Genomic DNA, 22,091 nt, shown 5'->3' on the forward strand with positions numbered 1-22,091 from the left:
CTCCAGGGCTCCCTGACAGTAAAGAGGTTTCTCCTCATGTTGAGGTGGCTCACTATATGATGTTAGGGTAAAACTTCATTCTGATAATTGTGGTATATTTAAACAGTTATCTTTCAAGAAAGCAAGTTTGCAGTCTTTTAGATGTGAGCACATGAGGTCTCATCCCTGAAGCACAATTCAAACAGACCTTAATACATTTTCCAGTGACTCAGGTCAGTTGAAGGCTTTTGCCTAGAAAGTGTTTAAGTTCTCCCTCTAGCACCCTTCACCCCTGTACTTTTAGCTTACAATAAAGGGGGCTAATTTACTTCAGGGATTTGGTTTCCAAGTGTCCACTCACCCCACTGGTTTTTGACAGAGAATTATGACCAATTTTCATGCCTGCCTGTTCTGTTTGCTTGTGTGAAGTGTATGGCATTGCATGTAAACTCATCTGAAGGCAGGGAGATTACAGCTTTTGCTTATTGTGGCCAGCTAAAAGAACAGTAATTGCTCCTAATCCAGCTTTAACAATTTCTTCTCTGCACTGGAGACTACCCTGTAAGATGCACTTGCTGTCTGGCCAAATTCATGCCATATGGAACTATGAATTATTCAGCCACTGGAGGGAATAGCACAGATGTCATCAGTTTCTTCTGCAGCAGCTCAGTGGCTGCTAATTTGCAAATACCAGGGAATGAGAAAAGCATTCCTGTGCCTGTGCTTCTCCTGTGTCAGAAGTAACCAGAGCCCATCTGAAAAATGCAGAGCACTCGAGCAGATGACCTTTTGGGTGAGTTCTGAGCTTTCCTGGATCATATGCAGAACACCAGCTTGCATTCTGCTCAAGTGAACTCTCTTTCTACTGCTCCAGATCTCTCACTAAGAGCCATTTTAACTTCATAGATCAGCTAAGTTTTCTGGTCTTAATTGTGCCTTTACATTCCACCCTCCACTTGAAGGGAAGTTTTATTAATCTCAGGTGAAAACAACCCCTAACCAAATGATCTGTGCTCCACTGAGACATTGTTTGGGGGGCTTCTAGCATTGAAGGCTCAACATTAAATATTGTGCTGCACTAAATCTGACCCTGCAAGAGCATGAAGACATCCATTTCCTTCTGCTTGTCAGCTGGAGTGCAGGACACTCAATATATGGCTACAGAAAGCAAAGGCTCAGAAGAATCAGAAGACCTCCACTGTTCTGCCAACATGAAGAAATAGCAGCTGCTGCTAGTGCTGCATCTAATAGCCTGATGATTCATGCCACTTTGCTGCCTAGAAATCTCAAGTGTAGAACATTCCACTCAGCTCCCAGCAGACCTCAAACAACAATGGCTTCTTCATGAGAAGTTGTCATCTTTGTTATGTGTTCAGATGCTGCTGAAGAATTTGTGTAACTTCAGGACAGAAAAGGTCTAGAAATACAGGCTAAAAACCCATGCAGGGGTCTATACCCCATATGCAAGCTACTGCAGTGTGCCAGGGCTGAGCTTTCAACTGACTTGTATTATCTAGCTTCCCATGACTAGCTTAGGCCTTCAAAGGTAGGCTGAGCACCAGCTACATGGTGGGGTTTTTTTTGGGTAGAATCTGTGTGGAAGATGGGATCTTTTCAGCTTCCCAAGAAGTCAAACAGCACATTGTCCAAGGGCAAATACTTTTGCAAGCTGCACTGAATGATCAGTATACATGCTTGCAGAATCAAAGCCCAAGGTCAGAAGGCTTCCTATGAATTAAAACCCATCAGGAAACAACAGCTCCATGCTCTCACCAGCTGGCCAGGTTTGACTTTTACTCACAGGGAACAACATTCAATATATCAACACTTGCTTGTAACTTAAAGTCCTTACTTCTGATCACATTCATTCCTTTCTAGTTAGTAACAGTAACCTTCCCTTCTGCAGCTTGGCTTTGAGTCATGAATGTGGCTCTCCCTGACAGACAAGCAGGCACCAGGCTTCCTGTGAGAATACCAGATGTCACTGAGAAACATCATAAACAGAGTTGTCCTGTTGTATGTGGCTGTGAGGAAGATATACAGCAGGAGTGTTCTATGAAAGCAATGATTTGATGCATCAAATATTTATAGCACTTCTAGGCATCAGTACAGCAGTTCTTGGAGGAGTTCATCCAGGGCCTGTCTGCACTGCAAGAGCAGAACATGTCAGGAAAATGAATTCAAATAGAAGTAGCAACAATTAAAGTATGAACCAGAAGAATTATGGAGATCAAGTCACTCCTAGAGGTTTGTAAAGAATACATCTGTAGTTAAATACCAATTAAAATGTGTAGCAACTGCTTTTAAATGTAATTACTCACTGTTTTAAGAGCACTTGCACTAGCATAGGTATCTTAACCACACAGTTCATTAAGAAGCAAACACAACCTGCATGTTATCACTTCCTCAAACTCAAAAGCACTGACGTGTCACCCACATCAGGATGCCAAGTGCTACCCCTTGTTCAGCAGAGTATGATACCCAGATTATGTTGCTTGCCAAGGGTTGCAACCACAGGGAAAGGACAAGCCACCAGCCCAGGAACCACTAGTCCTGTCCCAGCTTCATATGATAGAATCTTAGAATTGTTTCATTTGGGAAAGACCTCTAAAATCAACCATCAACCTCACACCACCATGGCCATCACACCATGGCCCACAGTGTCTTGAACACCTCAGGCACAGTGACTCCAACTCCACAGACAACCTATTCCAGTGCCTGACCACTCTTTCAGGAAAGAACTTGAAAGACACAGTAGCTCAAATGAAGGAATGATTCATCATGTTCTGTGGTAACAGGTTTGTTAATATGCTTTACTAAGGCAACAAAGGACACACTGGGGGAAAAAAGCAATTTACAGGATCCACCAAGAACCCTCAGGTCTGAAATATGCTCTCACTGGTTCTGACGAAAAAACATTCCATCCCAAACCATTTTCTCCTCTACCACCTGAAGTTTTGCAGTGTAGATGCTACTGAACCACTGCATTGGAAAGCTGAAGTCATAACTGCATACACCATGCCTGAAAACAGTTACACCTCGTTATAGTCATCCACTTAGATGAAGTATCAGATAAAGCCATCCTTCCCAGACAGCTTTTTTAACCTGAAGTATTAACCATACTGAAGGTCTCAGCATCTACTTTTGTTAGACACCCACTGATGGATGCAGAAGCTAACAGTGGATGTGTAACTCGACACTGGGTGCCATAAAGGGAAGTTTGAATTACTGCTTTGTACACTTTTCTCAGCTGCAGCACACAGGCATTTAGGTATAAATAAACCCAGCACCACACTAGCCATGTGTCTTCACCCAGGCCTTGTGGATTTAGGCATCAGACCAAACCCACAGCTCCCCCCACTCTGCAACAAACAGTTGGACTGCAGCACAAAGGTCCCCATTCAATCATACAGCTTGTTGGACTCTTCCAGGCTGAAGTCAGCTTTTCAGACTCTGGTAAATGCTATACTGGCAAGTGCCTTGCAGGCAAGGAGTGCTGCACATTCCATGCATTTCAAGGCTGTGCTCTGCTTTCAGAATACAGTTGGCAAGGGTGATTGATTTTTGAGAGCTCAAAAGCAAACAGTGCCATCCACAAACAAACAAACAGACAAAAAGGGGAAAATGCAATGAGTAGGGAAAGTAGAACTGCAAAACATTGCCTCCTTAAATTTGATTTTCATTCACATTTCTGGATGGAGCTAAAATGAAACACTGGGCTTGCCCAGCTGTGGGGGCTGTTTGAGATGTCAAACTACAGCAGCACTCAAATAAACTTGCATCAGGAGGAAAAAAAAACCCTTAAATAAGTTTTGTTCTGACAGATTAGAAGAGACCACAGTCAGGCACACAGGGGTTCTATGGATTTGTCTGACCTTTCCCTGGTCTACTCCTCAGGTTATCATAGAACCCTGACTCTAAAGTGTTCTCTGGGATCTCACAGCACAAATATAGTAAGGAATTACTTAATTCATCCCAGCCTGCTCTTGTAATATTAAGAGTGTGGAACCAACCCCAAGATGCACTTCTCCACAGATGAAACACTGCCTTAGGCAAAGATTGAGCTCACAGCAGATTTTTGCACCTCTCTTCTCATTGCTAAATCTACCCCAGCACAGGGGAAAGAAGGATTTTTTTTCATGGCTCATCCTTCTGAAAGCCTCATCAATCATAATGCAGTTCTAGCAAGTAAACTCAAATCTTTTGTGCTTTACATCTGCTTTAGATCTGCACTATTTTTCTTCCAGAGTGATACAGCAGCACTGGTGTAAGACAGGTTTAGCTTTCCTAACAGAAAGGAAGCTAGGAAGATGCTGCAGCAGCAGCAAGTAATTGCAACCTTATCTGCCAATAGAAGAGGGAGCACAGCAGAGAGTGATATCGATGCAGTGCAACAACAATTCCAATAAAGCCTGGGTAAAAATAGAAGCTCCCTCTGGTTTTTGAGGGGGGAGAATGATTAAAAGAATCTGTCTTGCTCTTCAGAGAACCTCTTTTTTTTTGCTTCTACACAGACCAGGAAGCTACTGATGTTTTAAGAAAATGGATTTCTCTGTACTACATAAACTCTTTAACTTAAGACTGCCCTCTGGTAACAACTTCAAGGCAACACTCACCAGCAAGCGAGTTAAATCATTGACTAGAAGAAGATGAGCTTAAAACCTTATTAAAACACTTCCTCCTTCCCTCTGGAATGACTAACCATTTTCTAACATGGCAATTTTAAATGTACTGATGTTTGTCCTAGGAAATCAGTCCTCTATGTCTCATTTGAGGTGGGAGGCAACTCAATTTCCTGCTTTTATCAACCATGTTAGCCTCAAATAACACATTCCTTCTGAGTCCTGGGGATATTTTACCTCATGACATTTGATTCATCCTGTTCAGGAAACAGGGAAGGAATTAGCAGGTTCAGCAGGTGTAATCAAGGGAAAAGAGATGGGAATGACAGCTCTTCCTCATTTCCTATCTAGCATTTGGCTAAAAACCACAGGAGTTGAATAAGCAGAAGCAACTGAGCATAGCATGGCACATGCTGGCTTCCTTCTTGAAGGAATGTCCTCTCCAGGGCACTCACCACTGATGCTCTTTGCTGAGAAATAAGGAACAGCCATCTGCAGCAGAACTGTCAAGGTTTTCCTGTCTACATCCACATAAATGTGCTTACAGAAAGAGAATTAAGAAAGTCCACTTCTCAGAACTTAGCTTTAGAAATTGGTGCTACAATAGATTCTGACCCCCAAACCAGCCCTGAAAGGTAAGTTGTATAGTAAAATACAGTTAGCATTTTTAACAGGCAGCCTTTGGTTTATCACTGAAGTAGTGGAACAATTTACAGAGTGTAAGTTGCTGGATAAAGTTACTTCTGATCCAGAGCTAAACTACTCCTGGCACTAAGATCTGTCTCTTTGCAAGAGACAAAATGCTAATGAGATTATGAAAACACATACTGCTGTTAGCCACAGCTCCCAGGAAGGGAAACTCTGCCAGCAGTTTATTTAAACCCAGAAGTGCTGAACTGGAGAAATGTTCAGCTCATAATTCTGAAGTTACTCCACGAGAACAGCTTTCCTGAGGGAATTTTCTAGCTCATTTTGCCACAATTCATAATTAGCTTAAATTCCACAACAAGTATGCTTGATTGAGTGGAAAGTAATGGAAGTGTCTGAGGAAGTAAAGCATGCTCGCATTTCCTGCAGAAAACTGAGCAAGAGCCACAAGAATGACTGAAAAAGAATGACAAGAAGCAGCAGAAAGAAATTTTACAAGCAGAATACTGAAAGTAAAGACTCCTCACTGCAGGCTAATGATGCAGATGCACCAGGGCTGCACACTCAGTACACTGTATCCTAGCACCAGCTAGTGGTGAGAATTACTGAAGGCTTCTTTACAAGGCAAATGAACCTGACCATAAAAGAAGAGCTCCAGGTTATCATATTGCTGCCCACTCACCAAGTCTGCTTTGGTTTTTTATTTAATGCTTCCAACAAAACCAAGGTTACAGCTCAGCTCCAGAGTATGCCTGCAGCATCTATACAGCACCTCAAGTGGTTTTGATTGAGCCAGATGCTGGAAGTTGGAAGAAAGAGTAGAAGACAGCCACCAGATGCCTTCTCCATACTCAGTGTCATTTCAACCTCAGAGGTAGCTTGTCACTACACAAGTAGTAGGTAGCCTAAACCACTACTCTTACTATCACAGAATCATAGATTCATAGAATCATTTGGGTTGAAAAGGACCTTAAAGATCATCCAGGTCCAACCTCCCAGCCATGGGCAGGGACACCTTCCATTAGAGCAGGTTGCTCAATCCAAACTGGCCTTGAACACCTCCAGGGAAGGGGCATCCACAACCTCCCTGGGCAATCTGTTCCAGTGTCCCACCACCCTCACTGTGAAGAATTTCTTCCTAATCTCCAGTCTAAATCTCCCCTCATCCAGCTTCAATCCATTCCCCCTAGGCCTATCAGAACAAGCCCTATAAAAAGTCCCTCCCCAGAATGCTAGGGGTTGAAAGGCACCTCCAGAGATCATTGAGTCCAATCCTCCTGCAAGGCAGGACCATTTAGGGCAGGTCACACAGGAATGCTTGCCAACATCTCTCAACATAAATATTTGTGTTACATCACTTTAAGTGATTAATTCAGCTAAGAACCTCCTGGTCATCTATTTTGTTCATTCAATCCTGTAGCTCTGAATAAATTTAGAGGCAGTCCTAAAACATCTGGCTCTAGCCTGCAATGGAAATCATCCCTGCCCACGGCAGGAGGGTTGGAACCAGATGATCCTTAAGGTCCCCTCCATCCCAAACCATTCTATGGATCTATGATAAATCTAAATTTACCTAAATTTCAATAGGTCTTATCTTCATCCCTGTGTCACTCTTGTAGTTGGCACAAATGAATTTTAGCCAGTTAGTAGAAGCAGTACTCAGATAATGGCTTGTGAGGCCCATAACTTACCTAATGGTCTGAAGACCTCTGCAGCTGTCACATTCTGGAGAGTGCAATGTTCAACTGAAGCATTTCTGTTCAGTCTTGAACTGAAGTCATCTGTCCTATAAAATGGAGAAAAAGGTTTAGGTTACATGAGGGGAAAAAAAAAACCCACACCACCACAACAACAGAAAACCAAACTAACAAACAAAATCCCCCCAGAAGCTTCTCCATAAATAACTTTTCCTGCCATGGCCCACTGTGACCTGTACACACCAGAAGTTCTGTCTCTGAACACCTAGGAGTCACCTTTTCAGTCACCCTCAGTATGTTCAATCAGACATCCAGATGCAGATGGAGGTGGGGAGATTCAGGCTAGATGTGAGGAGGAGGTTTCACCATGAGAGTGGTGAAACCCTGGAATGGGTTGTCCAGGGAGGTGGTCGAGGCCCTGTCCCTGGAGGTGTTTAAGGGCAGGCTGGATGAGGCTCTGTCCAGCCTGATCTAGTGTGGGGTGTCCCTGCCCATGGCAGGGGGGTTGGAACTAGATGATCCCTGTGGTCCCTTCCAACCCTGACTGATACTATGATACTATGATGCATGAAGAAGGCTTTGTTAGTATTCATCTCTACAGTGTGCTGACAGGGGTCTGTGTGCACACCCAGGTCACTCAAAAGATCCATTCAGAATTTTGGAGAGCACAACAGCAGACATTTCCAGGAAACAAAAGTTTCCAGTGTTCAGAACTTTAATCAGCTAAACACAGAGAGAGTAGCTCTGGGGAAAGGGACCTGGAGGTCCTGGTGGACAGAAGGATGCCCATGAACCAGCAATGTGCCCTTGTGGCCAAGAAGGCAAATGGCATCCTGGGGTGGATTAGAAGGGGTGTGGTGAGTAGCCCACAGTGAGGTGAGGTTTTCCTCCCCTCTACTCTGCCCTGCTGAGGCCACATCTGAGATATTGTGTCCAGTCTTTGGCCTTTCAGTTCAAGAAGGATCTCAGGAAATGACTTGAAAAAGTCCAGCACATAGCCACAAAGATGCTGAAAGAAGTGGAACATCCCCTGCTGAGGACAGGCTGAAGGAGCTAGGGCTCTCTAGCTTAGAGCAGAGGAGGCTGAGAGGTGCCCTCATTCCTGTTGATAAAGATGTGAAGGGCAGTGTTGAGAGGATGGGACCAGGCTCTGGTGATGTCCAAGGAGCCAACAATGGGTGCAAGCTGGAGCAGAGGAGGATCTATGTGAATGTAAGGCAAAATTTTTTCACTGTGAATGTGACAGCACTGGAGCAGGCTGTCCAGAGAGGCTGTGGAGTCTCTTTCACTGGAGACTTTCAAAACTGGCCTGGATGTGACCCTGTGTGACCTGCCCTGGGTGATCTGCTCTGGCAGGGGGCTTGGACTTGATAATCTTTCAAGGTCCCTTCCAACCCCATTCTGTGATTCTGTGTGACTGTGATTAGGAAGGTTTTTTGACCACCAGAAACAGCACAAATTGAAATGCAAACCCACTGGAACACCACCAGGTGGTAGGTCTTCTCAATGTGAATGCAGGGAAAAGAGTTAATTTGCACACACAGAGCCAGACCTACCGAAATTTCAAGCACAGAAAAGGGACTGCATGAAAGAAGCAGAAGGAAAAACTTCCAGGCAAAGAAAACTGAGTCTGTCTGGCAGCTCATAGGGCAAGTGAAGAGCAAAGACCCACACAGACAATCCCCAAAAGTGACAATTTGTTCCTGTTCACTGTGACTGAATGATGAAAACCAGTATTAACAGCCACAGATGTGCTCCTGATACAAGTGAAGAATAGGAGAAGGAAGTGGTAGAGTTATACCAGGTTGATGTTGGAAGCTGTACTGCTGTATTGCCCTCACAGCTGAACTCTCACACAGAATCACAGAATGTCAGGGGTTGGTAGGGACCTCCAGAGATCACTGAGTCCACTCCTGCTGCCAAACCAGGATCACTCTTTCTAATCCAGTCTAAATTTCCCCTCCTCAAGCTCAAAGCCGTTGCCTCTCATCTATCACTACAAGCCCTTGTAATAAGCTCCTCCCCAGCTATCCTGTAGCCCACTTCAGCTACTGGAAAGCTGCTTTAGGGTCTCCTTGGAGCCTTCTCTTCTCCAGGCTGAACAACCCCAGTTCTCCCAACTTGGAAGATGCTCATGAACCCTTGACAAGTCCTTGCATAAACAACAGAAGGATTCCACAAAGCAATGTGACTGCCTCTTGGCTACCCTCTTCTGGCTTAATGAGTCCCAGAGACAGCTGAAGAGATCAGGATTACTCTTAGTTCAGCAACAAATTATTTCAAGCAATTCCAACCCCAAATCTGTAGTGTCCAAGTGAGTCATTACCACAAGGATCCCCTCATAACAGCTTCACCAAGCATTTGACATCCACACTGTTACATTTGCACTGTGACTTGTCTGCACTCCCGGTGTGCTTGTTTGGTTTCTTGTGCACAGCAGAAGGTCCTCTCCTAACTTTGTCAGGATCACACCCACAAGCCAGTATTCACCACAGGCATTCTCATCTCTACCCTGAGGAGATCTAGAGCATTGATAATTGGCTTGCTGTCACACATTTTCATAATTAATTCATTACTGTCATGCATAGTGGCTGGGTTGTGGGCAAGCAGACCAGTAGAGGATTTTGGAAGCTTTTAATAAGGCTTCTAGCAGACAGAAGCATTCTCTTCCCTCTCACTTTCATGCTTGAGGGTGCTGGAGCCCTGGAGCAGGCTGTCCAGAGAGGCCATTTAGTGCCAAAACACTGACAGCTGAGCTTTAGAACACCTATGGGAAGCCCAAGACTACCACAGCTCGTTCTGATAATACTGCCACAACTGTTAGCTGCCCAAATTACTGATAACCCAACAGCACCAGACAATTCCCTGCAATCAGCAGCAGGGAGAGGCTTCAAATGAGGGCACTGAGGAACCATTACAGCCTTGATCAGGCAGGGAGAAATTGCATCACTACTTGAGCAACAGCCTTTAGTTATTGCTGCCTTAAATGTCTAAATATTAATCCTGTAGTAGTTAAGTTATAGAACCAAAATAAAATTACTCAGCTCAAAGGAAGTGATTTGTACTTATCACTGTAAAGGGTTTTTTTTTTGGGGGGGTTGGCTCATTGATATCTACCCTTTTTCATCTGCAATCTCAAGGAGAATTCCTCCAGAATACAGAGAGGAAAAAAAGAGGTAAAGTAGCAAAAAGGCAACAGGGGGTGGTGGGGTTTGGACCTCTTTTTTTACTAGAGCTAGAAATATGTTAAGTAAAAGAACATTGTAATGTGCATTATTGGTGATGCTTTTTGGAAACTCCAATCCTGAAGGCAGAAAGTTTTGTATTCTACCCTATGTGGTATCTATTTTGGTCTCTGCTTCTGTTTTCTCTGTTATAGGTAGAAGGCTCAGATATATAAAATGGAAACCTTTTTATCTCTTAAAATAAGCCCCAAACTCACACAGACATAATTAGTTTAGCTTACGAAATTAAATGCCAAACCAGCTAAATTAGAATTAATTTAGCCTACTAAGGTAAAAGTGTTGAAACATATTTATATGAAGATTCAGTAGGACTCAAATGAGAGGTTTCAAAACTGGTTTTGGTATATTGAAGCAACATGTTTGTGAAATATAAACACTTCCCAAGTATTCCAGGCAGGACAATCACTGTGTCCTCTTTCAGTCTGCTGTTTCTGGGTGAAGTTAAGTATGATCAAAGAGGCATTTTCCTTTCACTTGGGAGTTTATCTTTGTAGCTAGCTGGAAATATGGTGGATTGTTTTTAAAAGGTCGAGGGAGGTGATCCTCCCCCTCTACTCAGCCCTGGTGAGACCCCACCTGGAGTACTGTGTCCAGTTCTGGAGCCCCTATTACAAGAGGGATGTAGAGGTGCTGGAAGGTGTCCAGAGAAGGGCCACAAGGATGATCAGAGGGCTGGAGCACCTCTCCTGTGAGGACAGACTGAAGGAGTTGGGGCTGTTCAGTCTGCAGAAGAGAAGGCTCCCAGGTGACCTCATTGTGGCCTTCCAGTATCTGAAGGGGGCCTACAGGAAGGCTGGGGAAGGACTTCTCAGGATCTCAGGTAGTGATAGAACTAGGGGGAATGGAATGAAGCTGGAGGTGGGGAGATTCAGGCTGGAGGTGAGGAGGTTCTTCCCCATGAGAGTGGTGAAGCCCTGGAATGGGTTGTCCAGGGAGGTGGTCGAGGCCCCGTCCCTGGGGGTGTTTAAGGCCAGGCTGGATGAGGCTCTGGCCAGCCTGATCTAGTGTGGGGTGTCCCTGCCCATGGCAGGGGGGTTGGAACTGGATGATCCTTGTGGTCCCTTCCAACCCTGAATGAAACTATGAAAGCTTTGGTTTGATAGGAGTGAATAGCAGGGTGGTTTGCTTGGCTGCTTGCTAAAGAAACCTTCCAGCATCATGGAATAGGACTCCTCTATCCATATATTGTAGGGGAATGCATTGTGTGTCCAGGCTTATTGACAGCTTTCATGTTACTCCTTGATGTACTCACGCATTGAATGCGAAAACAAACCCAAGAAATACAAAACATTTCTGAGCTCTACATCTCTAATTTACAACTGTATCAACGTCTCCCCTCACCTACCTCTTCAAATCAGGAGGCTTTTCTCTGGAGAAACACCAAATTCTTACTGTTTCGATGTAAAAAGGAGCCCTAGCCCGGGAGAACGGCATGTTTTGGATAGTATTATGAAGAGAAAATTCAAGTGAGGATCATTTTGCTCTTCAAAAAGGGACTGGGCCAGCGTTCCACCCTGCCATATGCAAATATGAACTTCTCCAGGAGCTGACTATGGTGGTTTATTGATTCTTTTTTTTTCCTTCTCTCAGGTACTTGCTCAGAAATCGCAGCGGTAAGAAGTTGGTTTCCACGGGAGAGGAGGATCTATGTGCGACAAAACCGAGCCAGGCTGCCAGCCCAGAGCACTGCCCGCTCCTCCACGGGGGTGAGGATTATCTGTGCATCACCTCCAGACAGTCAGACCATTTCCCCTAAGCCGCTGATGGGTTCTGTTTCGTTTTCAGCCAGAGGCGAGGAAACCACCTCCCCGCGGGGCTGCATTTCTACGGAAACAAGAAACACAGACCCAAAAAAAGACCCAAAAAAAAGAAGAAACGGGGAGGGAGAATCCTGCTCTTCTCCACAGCTCATTGTCTGGGATGAGGGCCGGCGGCTGCAGGCCGCGGCGCGGGGGCCGGCTCCGGCAGGTGCGCTGAGCTGCGGCGGGCTCTGGGAAGCGATGGGGGCGAAAGGGGTGTGGTGGGTGGGGGGCGGCCCCGCAGCGGAGGGGGTCCCGCGGCGGGGGGAACCTACCCGCTGGCCTCCCCCCAACGTCACTTCCGAGGCCGGAGACAAAATGGCGCCCGGATGGTGCCGGAGCTGAGGCCGTTCCGCGCCGCTCCGAGCCGGGCCGCAGGCGGCGGCGGCGGCAGCAGCAGCGCAGGTGAGAGGCAGGCGGCGGGACCCATCGTGCTGCCCGCGGGCGCCGCCGAGCCGGAGGGCGGGCCGGGGCGGGAGGGCGGTGGGCAGAGCCGGGGGCGCGGCTGGGAGGGGGCCCGGCGCGGGAGGAGGGGACCGCGGCGGCGGCGGCGGGGGCCCGGCCCGAGGGGGAGCCTCCTTAGGGGAGGTGGAGCTGCCCCGGGGAGGGCCCGCAGGAAGGTGGCGGCCGGGGGCGAGAGAGCCGAGGTTGCAGAGTTGAGCGTGCGGGGGTGCAGGTGCAAGGAGGGAGCGTGGGACCTGTGCCCTGCGGGGGCTGGATGCCGGAAAGCCTGATGGAGAGACGGGGTCCGGGGAGCGAAGGCAAGGACGAGAGAGAAGGATGGCGGCAGAGGCCGTTTGGAAGAAGGAGCTCCAGCCCCCGGGCTGCTTTTCCACGTTTTTGTCTTAAAAATGCTGTCTCGGAGATGTGAGGTGGCGAAGCAGAGCTCTGACCTTTGCCAGCCTGGCGATGGAGACAACTGTTGTCTTCAAAGAGTTCACAGCGCGCAGCCTTCCAAAGTTTTAGCAATTCCTTTGCCTTAGAGCTCGATGCAGATCAAGCGTCTGCCAAGCTGAGTGAGTGTGGGCTTGGAGAAAGGGGTTTCAGAATGGATCTCCTCACTGGAAATGGCCTTCCTAGAACGTGTCACATCTGGCAGAGAGCACACCTTCATGGTGCAGTGCTGCTGTGGGGAAGGATGTTTGGGGTGAGAGAAAATCTGCGTGTCAAACAGGTTAGGACCGAGATGAAGGGTAGTGTCTTCAAGTACATTTTGTATTTGAAGTGAAGTTAGCATGTGGAAAGTTGCTGATAATGATCTCACGAGCGGCAGCTGAGGTCTTCAGTGGTTTCACAGTCATATGAAGCTGCAAAATTTCTGTGTTGAGCTAGTAAAGAAAATGTTAAGCTGCTTTTAACTGTTGGAAGAAGGAAGGGAAGTTGATGTGGTTGCACCTGCTGCCTGATCATTCAGTGGCAAGAGAAGCATTTTACTTAATTTATGTCTCAGTAATCACCAGTGGACAGCTCTTGGGAGCAACAGGACTGCTTGCATCTGATGCCCCTCCAGTTCCCTGGCTGCCCTCTTCACTTGGGGCATGCTGTTGAATGCTAAGTCTTCTCCACACGTACAAAGCAGAGTAGGAGAGCTGGAAATGTCCAGGAGTGGGGTATGAAATTATTGTAGTGCTGGGTTTTGACACCTGCCACACTTTAATAAAAGTGGTGTGTATGCTAAGAATTCAGCTCTGCTTTCCTTGGGGTAGACAGACCTCCAGCTATTGAAATGTGTGATGGGGAATCAGTGATAGCATTGGCACTCCTCAGAGAAAGAAGTACATCATTAATAGATGGGGAGGAGTGACTTTGAACAAGTGAACTGTTGGACTTGTAGAGACAGCAACAAGAACCATGTTGATTTTTCAAGCCTGCAGCTCCCAGGATTTGCTAGCACAGAAGGATCTCAACAGCCTGTTCCTAATGGCATGGACCATAAAAATGAGGCCAAGTTTGACTTGCAGTGTAACCCCAGCTACGTTAAATAAAAGGCAAATGGTCACTTTGGCTAAAATAGCTTAGGTAGAGTTGCTGTGCTGAATATGCTGTTTGGAGATTCCTGAATTGATGCCTGTTCGGTGTAGGCAGGGGCATTGGAAGAAAAGTCTCCTTCCAGAGTATTGTGGAAGATGGGGGAAGGGTGTTGAAGTGCACATTTGTATAACCCATCCTTGAAAAGGGAAGTAAAGCAGGAAGGCAAAGGGAGCTACTGTTCTTCTGCACAGACTAAAATGGCTCTTGAAGTCCATTCTCCAATGCAGTGATGTCCCTGTTTCACTGGTTTAGATAAAAGCCTTGATCCTTGGGGGTAAACTATACAATGGAAGTAGTACATCAAAAGGACATCTGAATATTCTTGCTTGCTAGGTGACTGCTTCTGGAAAGCAGAAGTTCAGAGAGATTTAGAGATGAGCAGTGTGTATTTCTGTATTACTGGCATCCAACTGAGAGTTTATTTGCAGTATGCCTGCAAGACCTTCAAATAAGCATCTCAACCAGGAGGAAAAGAAAGGTAAGATTAATCTAGGGCTTATGGCAGCATCCTTGATCATCATGAGTCATTTGCTTACTGGTGGAGATTGGAGACTGCTACTGCTATGGGTTTTTTTTTAATCAAGGATTTACAAACAGCTGGAGTTCATAAACTGCATGCTGAATATCTGCATTGGGATACCTGTTTAAAGCACTGCAATATGCTTGCTGTTGCACTAGTTAGCATGAGAAAAGGGCAGCTATGATCCTGAGACTTAATCACTCCCCTCCTTGAAATTTCTTTCACCAGTGCATTTATTTTACCTGGTTGTATCCTTAGCTGAAAAAGATTTCTTCTCTGCCTCTGTGTAGAACATGCCTAGAGCCAAAAGTGGGAGGCTGAGGCCCATATTGTAAAAAGAAATGGCTGAAATGAAACCTTCTCCTAGCAGTAAATCAGCAATGTACTTGTTTGAGGAGAATTTCCATTTGCATTTACTGCCTTTGCAAGTAGAATTAAAAATGTCCTTCTGGCTGAAGATTGGAGTGGCATTTCTGGGCATTTGTTTGGAGACTTAGTTTCTGTGGCATTCTCTTGTCTAGCTGCTGTTCAGTAAACTCGGTTTTGTTTCTGTGTCGATGCTTCCTTGGCTTATTTTGTTTGGTTACCTGAATAAACCCTTCTAAGCTGTAACAGTTTATTTGGTTAGGTGGCAATCAGCAAAGCCTTTTTGCTTAATGGACAACAGGTTGGAGGTTTTGGTGTTCAGAAAATCCTTGTTTGCCTATTTCCCCCCCCCCCCTCTGTTCCTATTCTGGCAGTCTGAATGATGAGTGACTGAAAATGTCTTTGCAATTAAGCGCTAATAGATAGTGCTGCTTATTTCTATCAACTCTCCATTTTAATCTTCCAGGTTAAATGATTTTCTTCTTTGTTTGCAAGCTTTGCTTCACTTAATATGTTGGAAAATTTGTGGGTGAGAGTATTTGTCTTGAATTGGAGGGGGGGGGAGGGTTGGAGAAGAAAAAGTACATGTCCTGATGTTAAAAAAATACAATGAGAAGAAATCATGTGCTGCAGCTGGAAACAAAGAAAGAGAGCTCTGCAGTATCCCAGCCTGAACCCCTGGCCATTAGGAAAGCAAACTGTTGAGACTTTCAAGTTCTGTTCCTGGATCTGTAATGAACGAGTTTGTACCGGAGCAGTGACGTAATGCATGTCCCATTTTCAGCTTCCAAAATAGGATTGATACTCTGATGCCTTGTTGGTTTTTTTTTTTTTTTCCTTTCTGTGAGCTGGAAACAACATTCTCTTTCCAAAGTTCTTTTTGATTCTGGTTTTATTTAATTAAAACTCCAGCTACAGAAATGGAAGTCTGGATATAAAATTGACAGAGAGGCTGCGCAGCGAAGCCTAGGAACCTGTGCTGGGAGTACCACCTGATTTGGTTTGAAGAAGATGGTCTGTAATGATGGTTTTGTATAAGATAATTCTCTTACATTATAAACAGGCTGAGGGAGCTGGGGTGGTTCAGCCTGGAGAAGAAAGACTCCAGGGGACTGTAGAGCTGCCTTCTCGTACCTGGAGGGGTCCTACAGGAGGGCTGGAGAGGGACTTTTCATAAGGGTGTGTAGCAATAGGACAAGGGGGAATGGTTTGAAGCTGAAGGAGAGAAGGTTCAGACTGGATCTTGGGAAGAAGTTCTTCAGTATGAGGGTGGAATAGATTGCCCTGGGGGGGCCTGTGGATCCCTCCTGCCTGGGGGTGTTCAAGGCCAGGTTGGATGAGGCATTGAGAGGCATCCCTGCCTGTGGCAGGGGGTTGGAGTAGATGGTCTCTGTGGTCCCTTCCAACCTAAGCCATTCTGTAATTCTCTGATGGTCTTCAGCTTTGCAGGACTTGCCCTTCAAGCCACCATTTAATTGATTTTTACTTGTCTCAAATTCTGTACTTTTAGTGGCTGAGCAGTGATAGTGTTGAGTGTTGCCTTCTGTAAGGCAGTGCTTTAAATCCATTGCATATCTCGAGTTCAGGGTTTAATGCTCTCACTGTTTATTCAGTGCTGAGCATGATGACTTCCAAGATGACTGTCATTTACCACAGTGTAAGGTGCACTTCTTACAGTGGGTTTTCTAAATCACTTTCCAAAGCCATGATAGAAAATGGTGATGTGAATAGTTAAGCCTTTCTCAGTGAGGGACTGATAATCTTCAGGAGGATAGATAGAAATAGGCAGCTGGAGACCATAACCACTTCAACTGCGTGCTGCAGCCACAGTAGGGGCTGTGCTCTAAAATCACAGCAATAAAAGCTTCTTGCTTTTGTTGTCTTAAAAGTCTTTATGTGGCTTTATTGTTGTCATTATGTGACCACACCTGGAATGATAGATCCAGTTTTGGGCTCCTTAAGACGGACAGGAATCTGCTGGGCAGAGTCCAAGAGAGCTACGAGGACGACTTGGGGACTTGAATGTCCCTCCTATGAAGAAAGACTGAGAGATCTGGGCTGTTTAGTCTGGAGAAGAGAAGACACAGAGGGAACCTTATCAGTGTCTACAAATATCTGAGGCGTGGGTGTCAAGAAGAAGGTGCCAGGCTCTTTGCAGTGCTGCTGAGTAATAGGATAAGGAACAATGAGTGCAAGCTGGAACACACAAAGCTCCACCTCAACATGAGGAGACACTTCTTTCAAGTGGGGTGCTGGAGCCCTGGAGGAGGCTGCTCAGGGAAACTGCTGAGTCTCCTTCTCTGGAGACTTTCAGGGCTCATCTGGATGTGTTCCTGTGTGACCTGCCTTAGGTGGTCCTGCTTTGGCAGGGGGTTTGGACTTTATGATCTCTGGAGGTCCCTCCCAACCCCTCACATTCTGTGATTTGTTTTCTGTTTTGTAGCAAAGCATAGAAAAAGAAGTAATTTGTTGCTAAAAATAAGTTGTTTTTCACACTTGGGGATGTTTTGATGCCTCTCCTGCTATCCAAATAGTTCATTTATAAATTGGCATTTTGTGGGTATTGTCCCAAAGAACAATGAATAAGGGCACTGGATTTTTGTTATGCAGGCTTCATCTCAAGTACAGAAGTTGACAGTGACTCCAGCTTTTGTTTTTCTTTCATCAGCATTTCCATGTGCTAAGGCAACTTCCAGCAGATGACAGGCAGGCTGTGGGTCAGATTTCGGAAACCATTTGCCTAAAGCACTTGTGTAAGAATGTCTGAAGCTGAAATCATATTTGTCAGGAGGGAAAATGAGTTAAGATGTCAAGGCTGAGGGAATTAAAGGGTAGGTGGAAGGTGTGTGAGAAACAACTGTGTGCTAATGGCTGAGAAGCTGGGAGCTGAAGGGATGTTATTGTGGTGGCAAGATTTAACGATCTGAGGAGTGACTGGAGCTAGCAATGAAACCTGGGGAGTGTTCCCTGCTTGTTCTGCAGTTTCTTGGTGTTGGCTGTGTTCTCTCCCAGCCTTAGAGAAAATGTCAGGACATCAAATGCTTGGGATGTTTCATTTATAGGAGTTATTTGTATTTGACAGATGAAATAGGTTAGGAAGCTGTAATAGTACATTCCAGAAGGAATGCCTTCCCCTCAGATGTTTCAAGGCTGTTCAGATGGAGCCTCTTGTCCCATAACCAGTCTTGGCTGGCAAACTGTAAATCCCACAGAACCAGTTGTAAAACTGGAGCTGAAATACAGATGCTTCAGCTGTTTGTCTAAATGCTAATGTAATATGGAAATGCCAGGACAAAAGGAGTTAATCCTAGGAGAGCTGTATACAATAGAAATGCCCTTTTCAATCAAGTTTTCCCTTTTCTTATGGATTCCTGAAGCTGTGCAGTGTCTGTGTGAAGCTTGGCAGTGGTTGCTCTGTTCTGCAGCATTAAGAATTCTCCCCACATGATGTGAAGGATTATATGAAATTTATTTGGGGTGTATTTTGCTTAAATATTAATATTTGTACAGTGTACTTAGTAATGGGCAGTTAATCATTGTTAAAGTAAGGCAGCTAAAGAGAAGGAAGAAATAGATGTACTTCAATGAAGTGCTTTAAGTGATTAGGTACCAGTTAACCTCCAGAAAAGGGCTCTGCCAGTTCTGTATGACAGCAGGAGGGCTAGTGCTTCCAGGAATAATGCTTTTTTTGGTGTGTATTTACAGGGAAAAAAGGAAGTGGGTTCATGTTCCAGACTCTTAGGCACAGCATCGTTCTGCCTAGTTTCATCTTAAGCTGTGAATTCCCAAATTCGATGCCTCCTTGAACTAGGAAGCCTTCTGAGATTTCAGGCTTCTGTTAAAGAAGAATGCCAAGCTTGTTAGTGAGATAAATAATTAATAAAAGGCAAAATGTGAAGGAGGCATTTCCTGTTAGTGGAGATTCATATGCATGCATTTCATTAGTTTGATAACCACTTAAGGTCTGTCACTAATGCACCGATGTTAAATTCTAAAGGGATCTGACTCCTAGAGCTCCTGAAAGTACTCACTCCTGGGTGAGCTAACTTGTTTTTGGAAACAAATGAAACTGTCCTTCTTCAGCACATTTCTGTCACATCATCAGTTAAAACTGGGAGAAAGAGAAGTGATAGATGAGATGATTCATGGGCATTTGAGCTCTAATAACAAGACCATAACTTGGGGCAGGTTGAGATACAGCGATCTACTGCTTTGTGGCAAATGCTGTAGGAAGGGGAGCTGCAGGTCTGTGTGTACTTTGAATTCAGTGTCAGTTTGTAGGCAGGCACATGTCACAATTGTCTGTTTTTCTTTTTAGGGCTCATGTAATCAAAGGAGTTTTTGTTGTGTGTACCTTTTCAGAACACAACAGGAATTCAAAATGAATCAGGTGAGTATCAATTTAAGACTTTATCAAAATGCTTGGATCTTAGAACAGTTAATTATTAATAAGAAAAGTAAATCATCCACTAAAAATGTTCTTTAAAATATTCAGTGTCATTAAATTCCATAATCCTCCTTTCCACAATGTGTATGCTTGGGAGATTTATTTTATGCATTTAATTTTTGCTGTGTGTGAATTGCCTTTACCAGCATGGAAATAATTACTGCTGCCACCTTTCAGAAGAGCACTTCTCCAGAAAGATCTGTTTCAGCCTGGAAGTGTTCAAAGCCAGGTTGGATGGGGCCTTGAGCAAGGTGGACTAGTAGGAAACATCCCTGCCTATGACAGGGGAGTTGAAAGTAGAGGATCATTCAGGTCCCTGCCAGCCCAAACCACTGTAGGATTCTGTGATCACTGGATGTTTTGTTTCCATTTGTGCTTCCATGTCCTCTTGTGCCCTGTCCATTACTGTTCCCCCACCCCAGATCTGTTTCTGGAATTAAGATTTCTGTGTTGTGTCAAAGTCTTCATCCTTCTTAGTGGGACTGCTGCTACTGTTTATGCAGGGCTGTGATGCATGTCATCTTAAATACCGTGGTGATCCTGCCTCTGGAAATAGCTACCATAGCCTAGAGTCCTTGGTGTTTCTGGCATTCACGTTGAGCTTCCAGGGCGAGCAGAGCTCCTATGGCTTCTTAGTATTCAATTACTATTCATATTAAGTGTGTCTTTAGCATCAGCCCTGTGATGTTTTTTCTTGCAGTGCCCTTGTAATTTCATTCACTGTTGACAAGTGATAGTCCCAGGTCTGTATAAGAAATGGTTTTGCCTGATGCCAAACATCTTTCACTCTTCTGTTCTATTTCTTTCATTCTGCTTATTGCTGCTTTTGGTGTGACTTCTGTGACCCTGTAACTAATTGGGCTGGTGTTAATTTGGTTGATATGAAAAGACTGCTGGTTTTGTTGTTTCTCTCTTGAAGTCTTGAGCCTTTCCATGAATACTTGGCTAAGGCTGCCTTGTAGTGAGGAGAAGGAGCATTTTAAAAAGCAGCTATTGTTGGAATGAGCATTTTTGGGTTTCCTTGGAAAATTGTCTCAGGATTGACTGCACATCCTTGATCTGCTTTAAAAAGGGACCTGCCTTAATATGTAAAATACTGCATCACAATATGCAGAATAATTTATCTTAAAACCACTCAAGCATGAGGCTTTGGTTGGTAGCATTTACTGCATTAAGCTAGAGCAGGAGGCAGGTTGTTGTGTGTTACCTGGAGAGCTGCATGGGCAGCGATTTAAAGATGGTAGCGAATGCCAGCTGCAGTGGTACTAAAGCTCCCCAATTCCCTCTGAATTGTGCAAAGATTACTTCAGACATTTCTGAGACATCTTCAGTTTTCAAGCACACACAGTGAAATTTTTGCAAAAGAGGGTTGGCCAGGTAACCTTTCTGCTTCTGACTTACCTTTTTTGTGCTAGCTGACTGCTGCTGTCAGCAGCCTTCCTTAGTCACTTCTCTTTTCACAACTACTCTTCTACCTTCTCTGTCACGTCCCTTTCATTTCAGTGACATCCTTTCATTTATCTTAATCCTACCTCCACTGAGACACACCACTAACTGAATGTTTTTGTCATTCATCACATCATTCAGGATGATTCCCTCCCTCCCCCCCTTTTCACTCTAATCTATGATCATCTGTAAACATCTTGTTGCAGGTACTCTTTCTGCTCTGCTGAAGTACTGCTTGTAACATTAGAATCTAATTTGTGGTTGGTCCCTAGGTACATTTATATTGAAAGTGGTGTGAAAAATTCCTTGATTCATTGAAAGGTACTCTGAAAGTAATTGGACTCTGAATTCAAACCAAATAGGAAAAGATAGTTCTAGTTAAGGCATCCCCTAAGCCCTCAAAGGATTATTTTGCACTCTTCTTAAGTCACTTCACCCCTGATGATTTGCATTTTAGCAATGTAACATTTCTGATGAACTTCTGACTAAGAAGCTTAAAAGTGAAATAGGCTTCAAGTGCTTTTGTATTCAAAATTGCAGGCTTGAAGTGAATCAGAAATGCTGTTTTAAGACTTGAGTTAAATGCAGAAGTTAGCTTAGGACAAGCACCAGTGCACTGTCCTTATCAAGAGGTGACTATTTTAAAGAGAAAAAGAAGTTTCAATGTGATTGCTAAACATTGTTGGAAAAGTGCTTGAAGTATTTCTTGATTTGGTAGCCAGGCATTCATTATAGAATAGAATAGAATAGTCCAGGTTGGAAGAGACCTTCAAGATCATCATGTCCAACCCATCAACCAATCCAACCCACCTAAACAACTAAACCATGGCACTAAGCACCCCATCAAGTCTCCTCCTGTACACCTCCAATGATGGTGACTCCATCACCTCCTTGGGTGGCCCATTCCAATGGGCAATCACTCTCTCTGTATAGAACTTTTTCCTAACGTGCAGCCTGAGACCATGTCCTCTTGGTCTGGTGCTGGCTGCCTGGGAGAAGAGACCAATCTCCACCTGTCTGCAACCACCCTTCAGGTAGTTGTAGAGAGCAATAAGGTCACCCCTGAGCCTCCTCTTCTCCAGGCTAAACAACCCCAGCTCCCTCAGCCTCTCCTCATAGGGCTTGTGTTCCAAACCCCTCACCAACTTTGTTGCCCTTCTCTGGACTTGCTCCAGCAAGTCAACCTCCTTCCTAAACTGAGGGGCCCAGAACTGGACACAGTACTCAAGGTATGGCCTAACCAGTGCAGCATACAGGGGGAGAATGACCTCCCTGCTCCTGCTGGCCACAC

General features: G+C 44.9%; 2 protein-coding genes across 4 annotated transcripts in view; one reads left to right on the forward strand and one right to left on the reverse strand.

Moving 5' to 3' along the window:
• Nucleotides 1-12,432, reverse strand: part of LRRC38 (leucine rich repeat containing 38) — a 67,154-nt gene extending 54,722 nt beyond the window's left edge. Inside the window, exons 1-3 of the mRNA XM_068158487.1 lie at nucleotides 12,266-12,432; nucleotides 11,537-12,015; nucleotides 6,941-7,035 (exon numbers count right to left, since the gene is read on the reverse strand). Of these exons, the coding sequence (XP_068014588.1) occupies nucleotides 6,941-7,035; nucleotides 11,537-11,625 (184 nt within the window). The 5' untranslated portion in view covers nucleotides 11,626-12,015; nucleotides 12,266-12,432. The remainder of the gene's footprint in view (nucleotides 1-6,940; nucleotides 7,036-11,536; nucleotides 12,016-12,265) is intronic.
• PRDM2 (PR/SET domain 2) overlaps nucleotides 12,145-22,091 on the forward strand; it is a 69,325-nt gene continuing 59,378 nt past the window's right edge. For 2 of the 3 annotated variants that reach the window (XM_068158482.1, XM_068158484.1), the window contains exons 1-2: nucleotides 12,145-12,159; nucleotides 19,226-19,297. In XM_068158482.1, the coding sequence (XP_068014583.1) occupies nucleotides 19,289-19,297 (9 nt within the window). In that variant the 5' untranslated portion in view covers nucleotides 12,145-12,159; nucleotides 19,226-19,288. Of the gene's footprint in view, nucleotides 12,160-12,305; nucleotides 12,396-19,225; nucleotides 19,298-22,091 lie in introns of those variants that run through there. The other variant, XM_068158485.1, reaches the window with a different exon arrangement.

This window comes from Melanerpes formicivorus, unplaced genomic scaffold (assembly GCF_026170545.1).
Source record: "Melanerpes formicivorus ecotype bairdi unplaced genomic scaffold, bMelFor1.0.p_v2 SCAF_39, whole genome shotgun sequence".
In the NCBI taxonomy this organism is placed as follows: domain Eukaryota; kingdom Metazoa; phylum Chordata; class Aves; order Piciformes; family Picidae; genus Melanerpes; species Melanerpes formicivorus.